General features: G+C 42.1%; 1 protein-coding gene across 1 annotated transcript; it reads left to right on the forward strand.

Annotated features, from left to right (window-relative positions):
• Positions 1 to 1,606: 1,606 nt before the first annotated feature.
• On the forward strand, positions 1,607 to 9,701 carry calub (calumenin b). Its single transcript, XM_084059822.1, has 7 exons — positions 1,607 to 1,665; positions 3,098 to 3,349; positions 4,202 to 4,395; positions 5,310 to 5,476; positions 6,413 to 6,473; positions 7,425 to 7,624; positions 7,972 to 9,701. The coding sequence occupies exons 2-7, from the start codon at positions 3,126 to 3,128 to the stop codon at positions 8,074 to 8,076; spliced, it is 951 nt and encodes a 316-aa protein (XP_083915948.1). The 5' UTR covers positions 1,607 to 1,665; positions 3,098 to 3,125; the 3' UTR covers positions 8,077 to 9,701.
• The last annotated feature ends 1,403 nt before the right edge of the window (positions 9,702 to 11,104 follow it).

Consider the following 11,104-nt stretch of genomic DNA (forward strand, 5'->3'; position numbering starts at 1 on the left):
ATTTAACACTTTACTTATCTGCATCCACTCGTATTTCTTTTGCTCAGGCTTCAATTTCCAGCAGAAGGCAACAAGTTTATCTTCCACCATGGATAACTTGCGTTTTAACATTTTTGGAGACACAAATGATACAAATGATCCTTATACAGCTACAGTACAGCTGTCTCATCAGAGGGTGGAGTTTTGAAATACCACATGGCACATTGTCAAGGGGTAGTAACAATATATTAAAATAAAGATGCAAAAGTAAAAAAAATACTGCAATGCCTCTTCGGTTTGGCCTTATGCCCCTCAAAAAATTGAGAGGCCACAGTGGCTTTGATGGCCCGCCTGCACTGTCCCAGCTCTGATTTAACCTTTCCCCTCTGCAGTCTGCACAGAATATTGAACTACTTGACTAGCCTGTAAATACTTTTAACAAGCACTAAACAATAGCTAAATGTACTAATTTACATCACCTTGTTCAGGTCAGTCTGCCCAGATCATGTTTAATACAGTATATACAGTACAACAGGCTGTTGTACTGTATATACTGTATTAAACATGCTGTTGTCAACAGCCTATTGATACTGTACTCTACTGATGGCGCTGGCTGACTATTTTTAGCAAGACTTTTCAAGCTGCTTTAAATGCAGATTTTGCATCCAGCACAAGGTTCAAGAGAACATTACCAGAGCCAACTCTTTTGGAGTGTGGTAGCCATGGATCACACGATGGTGTCTGTCACGATCGTCATCATGGATGAACTTCAACCTGGTGTTTGCACTTTCTCCCTTTTTGCCCCGTACATCTACTTAAACGTTCAGATTTCAAATATAAAGTGCTTAGCCTATGGCCACGGATGTTACAATTATGTACGGGCCCTCAGAAGTACCCGTATCTTCCGTATTGTTCAATAAAAAGCATTTGAATCCGATTGGTGGACATTTTCTCATGGAGTTATAGTGTATCAGAGTGCAATACACCTCCCAACGGCGAAAATACGGAGAGAAATGGCCACCGATCAGATTAAAATGCTTTATATTGAACAATACGGAAGATGCGGGTACTTCTGCGGGCCCGAACAGAATTGTAACATCCGTGGGTAAGCACTTTATATTTGAAATCTGAACGTTTGTAGATGTACGGGCTAAAAAGGGAGAAGGTGTAAACACCAGGTTGAAGTTCATCCATGACTGTCTGTCATGATATGACAGTCATGTATCAGCGCTACCCACCACAGCGCTACCTACCACGCACGTCTGTATGGAAAGCAAACAAGACACTAATTCAACAAGCTTAGACTATATTGCGGTTTGTGCGCTTAGAATAGAGAGTGATTCACGCTCAGTCTCTGCCAACCATTCTTTCGCAATGTTTTTTTTATTGAGCTATACGATTATTTCCGCAGAATTCGCACCCTCTGCCTCCCGCTCTGTTCTTTATGCTACCACCGCCTCCCTTCTACGCGTCCATTGCGTTGAGGACGTGGCGGTTCTCCACCAATCCAATCACCGCCGCTGCCCTGAAGTGGACCAATGAGCGGCTGACGTCGCATCCGCTCCCACGAAGCCCCATTGGCTGCTTGAGGTTTCAGCGCCGGAAACGTAAGGGTGTGTATCCGGGGCGGGTCTAAAATTGAAACGAAAAATACTTCCCAAGAATCTCCACTCCTGAAGAAACCCGGTGAGTACTCTTGAAAAAATGATTGTTTATTATATCGCAAATTAATTGGAACTCGTTATTTACCACCACGATTGCTTTATGTTTATTTATTTGCCCTCCATGTACAGTATTCGAGTTACATAACAAACCCAAAGACGGTAACTTAGTAGCTAACGGTATTAAACGCTACGTGAGCTAACCCAGTTCTTTTGGTGATAAATAATGTGTTGGTCACCGAGCCACTGTCGTGGTAAAGATACGTTCAGTGATACAGTCAATAATGTTATGATTTTAAACTGATCCGTGTGGAGAATATGCAAAAAAGTGAGAGCAGAGACGGCTATATGTTTTATATTAGCCTTGGACCAAGACTATCATAGATATATTTTAGCCAGTCTGACTTTTACTTGATCATAGATATGCAAATGTGAAAATTGATAAAATACATGTATGATATTCTTGATCCAAGGCTAGTTTTATATATGCCTTAGCAATGGAGATAGTTTTAGAGTTTACACTTGTAAGTAACTTAGCAATAGCTAACAATTCAGTTGTAAAGGTACTAGGTAGGTTGTATCTAAATCAGTGGTTCTCAAACTGGGGTCTTGGGACCCCCAGGGGTCCTTGAGGAGTCAAGGACCCCTCTTCTTAAACTCTTCCTTAAACTCTTCACAGAGTTAAAGGTCTTTAACTCTGTGAGGGGACAAATAGTGTAGATAGAACATTTGATCAAATGGGGCCCGGGGGTCCATCGCCTAATGCCTATCAAACTGGGGGTCTGTGACGTTAAAAAAAGTTTGAGAACCACTGATCTAGATCACATGAGTTGTAGTGTTGAAAAGACCAACTAAGCAATGTGGTGTTGACTGTCTGCTCTACATCCGAATACTAGCACTATATTAGCCAAGATACTCTCTGCAATCCTAAATTCCAATTACACTGGCTAGAGTGTACACGTATGCAGTAGGCTTTATGAATGGACCGTGTTTTGTTCTCATGTGTACTAAGGGGCTGAGACAAACATTGATATGAGGGTGTCAATCATCCTACTGTATGTCTTCTGATGATATGAATATTGTAGACCCAAGGCACTAGTTCTTACTTCCTCACACTGTAGGTATTTATTTTTACGATCAGAGCTTTTGACACATGATGCAACTTTACCCCATCTGTTGCATCATGTGTTTAAGGATTGTCTGGTCTCTCTTTTGGCAGAGAGCTACTTGAGCACACGTACTTCTTACATGACACCGCATGATAACGTATATCTCAGTAATATTTGCCACAACTTCCTGATTGATCCAGAATTCCTTGGCATTAAGCATTAATCAATGTAGTAGTAATAGTAAGATTCCCTGTTCAATTCATGCAGCTGATCAGTTAGAAATAAGGCCAGTGTTTTCAATTTCATGTAACCTTTAGCTAAACAATATTTGCGCTTTCCTTTTCTCAGTGTCTGCCCCCAGCCAGTCCAAGAACTGATGATGGAGCTGCGGCCGCTTATCATGTGCTTTGCGCTCTGCGTGGTGTATGCCACCAGCAAACCCACCGAAAAGAAGGACCGTGTTCACCACGACGACGCGCTCAGTAACCGAGAGCACGACGACGCTGACAGCTTCGACTACGACCACGAAGCCTTCCTGGGGCAGGAAGAGGCTAAGACGTTTGACCAGCTCACGCCGGAGGAGAGCAAGGAGAGACTTGGGTAATGTGTTTTAGAGACGTGGCACGTGTTTTTTCTCGCAGGCTAGCTGAGGCTACTTAGTGTGGAAAGCGTGCGTGTCTGCAGACACCACATCAGGGGTAGGCAACCGTAGGCACGGGTGCCAACATTGGCACAGGGGAGGGTGATCACTGGCACACTGGCATTAGTGGCATAAGTGTGACAGAGAGGATTTTTCTTTTAAAATAAAATATAGAAAATCGCAATTGAGTCAAGTCCCCTCATATCTGTATGCAAATTACATCCGGCACAATTCTACATTCATTCAACTCTAAACTGGGTGATAGGGTTACTGAGTCTGGATGATAGGGTTACCGAGTATAATGATCATTACATCCTGAAATATTTCAAAAGGAGAAGAAAAAGGTTATGGAGAATGTAAAAAGGTTATAAATCTATTGGAAATATTTTATTTTGATTTGGTGTCATAATTAAACGTAATGTTGATATGGCTGACTGACTATCAAGAGAATAAAAACACGGCACTTCATGTCAATAAGGTTGCCGTCCCCTGCACCACATTGTAGTATAAAACACAACTACGTACGATATTGCAACTCAGTCCATAGACCCTCGCGGCTACGTGGACATGGCAATTAAAATGAGAGCTAAAGATTAAACTGTCTGTTACTTTGACAACTACCCTGCTATTATTTGAATGCTCAGTTCTATTTTAACAATCCAATTTGTCTTGTAAAATGGTAGAGGTCAAATGTGGTATATCCATCAGCTACTGTGGCTGCCTGGTGGACAAAACATGTTTGGTGTCCTGCCCCCTGTGAGTGAGTGAGGATGCTTGCATGCTTGCTAAGCCTATTGTCTATGTCTCTGCAGCATGTTGGTGGAGCGGATAGACGAGGACAAGGACGGTTTTGTGACTACGGAGGAGATGAAGAAGTGGATCAAACATGCTCAGAAGAGATGGATCTACGATGACGTGGACAGGCAGTGGAAGAGTCACGACCTCAATGGTGATGGGTTCGTGTCGTGGGACGAATACAAGAACGCCACATACGGATACATTCTAGGTACGGGAGCAGTCATTTGTCAATACACCCAATGTGATGTAACCGTCCCTGTATTTGGTTCCAGGAGGCCCCTAGCTAAATGATTGATAGTTACGGGTCCGTAACTCCTGAGAGTGCACAAATGGAACCAAATGGACCGATTTGGTTCCATTTGTACACTCTCAGAGTTAAATTAACTATGAGGATTTTACAGTGTAGATTGGGGTCACAGAGATAAAACAGTCCTATCAAATTCTGGTCCATGGCCTTTTTGTATATTAAACTGAGGAGCCTTGAAATGAAAAAAGTTGAGAATCACTGATTTAAAGTATTGCTTTATGTGAAGAATCTAGTTGAGCTGAAAGGACAGAATAGTGTGGATGTGAAGTGGGGGTTATGCAGTTAGCACCTTCCATCACACATGTTGACACACCTCCCCCATCACACTGCAACGTGATGCCGTGGGTTAATTTAGCGAGCGTACTTCATAAACACTGATGAATAAGGTTGAGCACTGGAACTACACTCAATACACAGTTGTGTTTTCAACTATTTGTCACCCCATGGCAAGCTTTTTTATTTCTGCTTCTTCTTGTTTTTAACTCTGAGCACAGGGAAGCAACTTCCAAATCAATTGTCAGTTGGTTTTGGCAATAAATTATTGAATATTATATGAATATGCTTTGTTTACAATGGAAGTCTATGGGAGTGTGACGAGTGTCATAACTCTCCCTCTCAGTGGCTGTGATTCACTGCATTGCATGTGTATACAAGTATTTCAGGCATACAGTCACATGTAGGAGACGGAGTATGGTGTGTCTCACACACACACACACACACACACACACACACACACACACACACACACACACACACACACACACACACAGAACGCCCAGAACACTCAATACAAAGTTGTGGCTTTTGTCCCTCAGATGACCCTGATCCTGAGGACGGCTTCAGTTACAGACAGATGATGGCTCGTGACGAGAGGAGGTTCAATATGGCTGACCTGGATACAGACATGAAAGCCAACAAGGAGGAGTTCACTGCCTTTCTTCACCCTGAGGAGTATGACCACATGAAAGACATTGTTGTGCTGGTGAGGGACACACACATATCCACACTTACTGAAGAATAGGGTATGAGTATCGCTAGGATTTAATCAAACTTTTTGATATTGTCTGGTAGTCTAAATTGCTGCTTTAATATATTACAAATAAAGTTCAGATACCATACCAAAGGTATTTAGTTCCTGAGCTTCCCAGAAGCAGACATAAATAAATGAAAACAAACATTCAAAAAGTAAAAACAGGACATCATTAAATTTGCCAGCAGCACTGTCAGGGAGAAACCAGGAACTTTCCTGCATTATTTGGTTCCTTAAATAAATAAATAAGCCAACACATAACAGTTTTTGTACAATGAGCATGTTGACCCCGACATTGGTATCAGCAATTATGCATTATGCAGCTGATATTCCCGATTTGTAACCACTTTCAACCTGGTGTCCCTATTTTGGTCATGCCATCCTTTCCAGTGTTTTTTTTGCTCATCTTGCAGTCATGTTAAACTGGTTTGTTTGACTGGTAATGTTAGCTATTTGGATTGTACATGAAAGAAAAACGTTTACAAGTGATGCTGTAAGTCTCCCTAACTATAGACAAATCGTATAACGAGTTTTACCTTGACCTGTCGAGACCTGTCAGTAACATACTTTTTCTGAATCACTACATCTTTGGAGGCAGGTGTGTGTGTGTGTATGTGTGTGTGTGACATTTTAGCATTTCGAGCTGTCCGCCATGCTTGCATAGAATGTAAACAGGAAGTCGCCTGCTGGTGTGCCATTACATAAGGGTTGGACAGGAACACTATTGCCTAAAATCCTGGCAAAATACAGATAGTGTCACGTCACCATTTGTCAAGCTTATCAGTATTTTGTTTCTGACCAATTAGGTACTGATACTGAAAAGATGTCCTTAATCCTGTACCTGTTTGAATCCATTTAATTTCCTTGTGCTCCCCTCTCTTCCTGTAGGAAACCATGGAAGACATTGATAAGAATGGGGATGGTCTTATAGACTTGGATGAGTACATAGGTGAGTTTTGAACAGACCACAATCGTACATTATTCATCAGCTGGTGCTTCTTTTATTTCTGTTGGCAGGCCAGCATAAGGTGACACAGAGTCAAGTAGCAAAATAATAAACAATGGACCTTTTTCAGATGGGTAAACGGGGATAAACACAGTTGAATGTAACAACATTAATTGTTGTATGTTTTCAGTTTTCTTGGTGGTGCTCTGTGAAAAGTAGTTATTTTGTCATAGTCTCACGCAAGATATTGAGCTCTCCCATGTGATACATAGCTACACTGTAGTGAACTATAATGTGCATACTTGTCCTATATAGGTCAGGGGTTTTCAACTGGTGGTCTGTTGACCACTGGTGGTCCGTGAAGGTAGTGCATGTGGGCCCTGACTATGCATTTAGTAATGTAGGAAAGTGAAGACTAGTTGAGATACGGCGCACTAAATGACCTATGATGACACGTCAATGTTGTCAGTTACTGTGAAGTCGGATGTCAAGAAGTTCCACAGAAAAGGGAGTTAGAATCTCAAGAAGGGAAAGTGTACCGAATTGACTGGTTGAGTCATCATTGTTAGGAAATGTGCCCATATAATCGCATGTGTCTGCTCATAAGTTACAATCAGTATATCAGTTAACATGAGTGTAATGTAGAAGTTTAAGAGAACAGACTTGGGGTAACTGTTGGATTGGAATCGATCAGTGGTTCTCAACCTTTTTTGTGCTCTGAAACACTAACATATTTCAGTTAAATAAGGACTGTTAAGGGCATGATTTAATTTGTTGCATGTAATATTGTATCGTGCAACAAATTAAATCAAGCCCTTAACATTCATTATTTAATTTCAAGCTTTCCCCCCACCACGCCCGCATCTCCTCCCAACAAAACAGTGGTCCCCAGGTTGATTCTTAGTCAGGTTGGTGGTCCCTGGTTCATAATCGGTTGAAAACCCCCTGCTATAGGTGACATGTACAACCAGGAGGGGGATCCTGCTGAGCCAGAGTGGGTGAAGACGGAGAGGGAGCAGTTCACAGAGTTCAGAGACAAGAACAAAGATGGGAAAATGGACAGGGAGGAGACCAGAGACTGGATCCTGCCCAGCGACTATGACCACGCGGAGGCAGAGGCCAAGCACCTGGTCTACGAGTCGGACACGGACAAGGTGTGTATGGGCGTTTAACCACTTTCAGCCTATCATCCCTGTTTTGGGCATGTCGTTTTCCCGATTTTAAACGCATCGCGTCACGGTGCATTGTGAGCTTGTAGATAAGGCTATTTTTGCTATTTCTTTTAGATACAGGGCTTAAGTGGTTAACAGAACTTAAATTGATTCACCCTGAATACTGACTCAACCTTACATGCAACATTTGAGTACTACAATAATTGCAGGCTGTAGGGTTAGCCCTTTCTTTCAGCACTTTTGTGTATTTACTAAATACTAAATTAAACTGTTGTTGTGTTTGCGCATGACGATCAAAGCTTACAAATTTGGTATTCTCTGCGCTTTAGGATGGGCGTCTGACCAAGGCAGAGATCGTGGACAAGTATGACTTGTTCGTAGGCAGCCAGGCGACCGACTTCGGCGAGGCCCTGGCTCGACACGACGAGTTCTAACATTGACACACCTTAAAAAAGACTTTGTGCTCGTCTGCAAGCAGCACAGTGAGCACACACACACTGCTCCTCTCATGGTGCACAGAGTGCTTTCCAGTGAGATGAGGCTATCTACTCCAGCACCACGGACAATAATTTATTTGATTCCTTGAATGGGTCCCATTGTACATACTAGCATTCTAAGCAGTGTGCTTATGTATGTGACCCACATGTCCTCGTGCTCAGTAAATCAGTTTGGGATACTTTGCCAGCTTCTGCGCCGCTTCCACCACTACCCTTACCTCACCTAGGTCCGGATAAGGGCAAACAGTGTTTTTGACACAACTTTGAATATTTTTTGTTGTTGTTTTGAAAGGATGACTCTGTAATATCCTAGCCATGTTTGGTTACAGTGGCCTCGTTAGAACGACATGTTTAGGCTTTGCACACACAATAGCTTGTTTAGTACCAGTTTTCCCGTATAGCACTGGACCATGAAGCATAAAACAAGAGTTTTGACCTTTAGAATTTATGTTTTGCTCCTCTTTTTAAATGTGTGGTCAAACCAGGGGGGGGATCTATCAAAATGCCATCTGGTTTTGACCAAACACTTTACGCTGATTCACCTGTGCTTGGTCTTTAGTTTGAGTTTAGTATAGGTTTTGCGAAAGAGGAGTAGATTTTAAATTCCATTTGCCAATGAAGACTGTTATGGACTAGTGCAATATTGTATCACTAGTGGGACCATATAGTGCATCTAACATGCTGATCCCCATTGTCCCCATTATTGCGGGTTTTAGTTCCTGCCTCTTTGTGCTAATTGAAGGAGTCTAAATTAATTCAGCTGTCTCTGACAGACTGATGGCTGCTTTGTCCTAGATTGCTGCCTCCTTTATGTCCTTCCCAACACCTCATTTCAATTGATTTTGACATATAAGTCTCCGTGTGTTTGTTAATGAATGTTACTGAGTGCGTGCATGCTTGTGTGCATCTATAAGTTTGTAGACCTATTTTTGTGTTTTGTGCGATTGAACAACTTACCTGTTTTTATGTCATGTTTTGAATTTTGATTGATAGGTCTGTACTACTAATCCTTTTCGTGTGCCAAGCAAAAAACAAAATTATAATGATGTCCCCCTATCTGTTTTTGCAGAACAATCTTCTCCTTACACACACCTATCTTCACAAAATCTGTGGAGACATTTCTATTACACGTATTATCTCTATCCATTTGTAACCACTGTTAATTTTTATGCTATGTTGAATTGTATATGATATTGCCGTTTGCTTTTTTACATGCTCACTGCAGCGACAAGCCTTTCACTAGTGACTTGACTGTAATTAAGCTGTTGACCTGCAGATTGTGAGCTCTCTATCAAACAGGTCCAGTTTCTGTGATTGAGATGATTTTCTCTCAATAAAAAAAACGAGACAAATGTAATCAGTTTGGGCCGAGCCGTATACCATGGGTTTGTTGCTGCACTACTCTAGAAACACATCACACACACACCCAATGAGAAAAGGCTGCTAACGTAATGTTTTGTGAGAATATCAATTCGTGCACAGTGCAAGATCAATTCTGAAGGCCAGTAGTGCTCCCATTTGTTTTCTGTTTGATTTGTAATTAAAGCATATCATGTTTGATAGATTTGCTTTATTACCCTTTTTCTTTGTGAGTTCTGTTCAGAAAAGCCAAGGCTCCATTCTCATTATTTCCTTCATTTGACAGAGTAATAGTAACCGAAAAGGTGTTTGTCTCTTGTTCTCAGAATCTCACTGTGCAATTCAAATATAAAATTCAGTTCTCTCTTTGGGTAGATAATTAAGTGGAGCCTGGATATTACAGTGTAGGTGCTCATTACACCTTTGTAGCCATAGATGATCATTACAATTACATTATTGGCTTTTACTTGCTTTGTTTAAGAATGCCCTGTGTGTGTGTGTGTGTGTGTGTGTGTGTGTGTGTGTGTGTGTGTGCGTGTGTGCACGGCTAATTTCAATATCTATCGTGGTCCCTTGCAACCCTTCTCTAACCGAGACTTCTTTGCACAAGGCGTCTCAACCGATAGTTGTAAGATTTGAGTTTGTTTCAGCTACATAATATTCAACTTGCATTGACACTGTTTCACACGTTGGCCACTGAGTAGCTTCATTGGAGCAATTGGAAGTTAAGAGACCAAAGACGTGTTTCCATATAGCCAGTGCCGCTTTAGACTCCACGGGGGCTCTACGCATGATACGGGACACATGCACGCGCACGCAGCGGGTTTCCCGCAGATAAAGTTACTTTTTTTGTTACTTTATTTCGGTTTTAGGGTGACAAGCCAAGCAGTGCTGCACTACCCAGCCTGCGCTGATGTGAACGCAGTAATGCACGTTATTTTCTGCTGAAGGGAGGGGGTGGAGAGGGGGCCTCTTTGATCGGCGGGTAGGCGGGGCCCCACGCAACCTGCGTAGTGTGCGTGTAGGGAGAAGCGGCCCTGCATATAGCAGTACCCGAACGGCAAGTAGTCAAAGGCACCTCTACTGTAGTTTTTGGGGGGGGGGGGTGTCATGCATTCACACTTCTACTCAGAATTTCCAAATATCCAAGTAAATATGGTGATTTGACCCACGAATAAACCGATTAATTTACAGTAGGTGACCCCATGGCCTTTCCTTTAGAGCATCAGGTCAATCTTTCAGATTTCAAATGAGTGAATCTCTTGACCTAGCCTTACAGGCACAACATGTGCTGTGCACATCATGCACCCAACCCAAGATGAATAAATCTATTGATGTGACCCTTCCTCTAGTGTCATAATAAGGCCAAAGCAAACAGGACTTCTATGCCTTGGCTCGACCGAGTGCATTCTTGTTCTTGTGTTCCACTGTTGCATTGTGAGTGGGGATTAAATGGAATTTAATCAAACAACTTTAGGAAGCTGAAGCTGTTAGAGCCAACTTCCTTCTTGTTGCATTTACAGCCAACATGTCCAGTTAAAGACAATCTGAAAATCTTGTTGCACCCTTTGCTTTTAGGCTGCCTAGTCACCTATCAAACTCAAAG

This window comes from Gymnoscopelus microlampas (assembly GCF_963454915.1).
Source record: "Gymnoscopelus microlampas genome assembly, chromosome: 6".
NCBI lineage: Eukaryota > Metazoa > Chordata > Actinopteri > Myctophiformes > Myctophidae > Gymnoscopelus > Gymnoscopelus microlampas.

What these genes read in the sequence shown, in the direction of transcription:
- calub (XM_084059822.1), top strand. Translation starts at nt 3,126, where the DNA reads ATGATGGAGCTGCGGCCGCTTATCATGTGCTTTGCGCTCTGCGTGGTG. An exon ending in CACATACGGATACATTCTAG is followed by an intron (nt 4,396 to 5,309) that starts GTACGGGAGCAG and finishes TTTGTCCCTCAG; the next exon opens with ATGACCCTGATCCTGAGGAC. An exon ending in TGAAAGACATTGTTGTGCTG is followed by an intron (nt 5,477 to 6,412) that starts GTGAGGGACACA and finishes CTCTTCCTGTAG; the next exon opens with GAAACCATGGAAGACATTGA.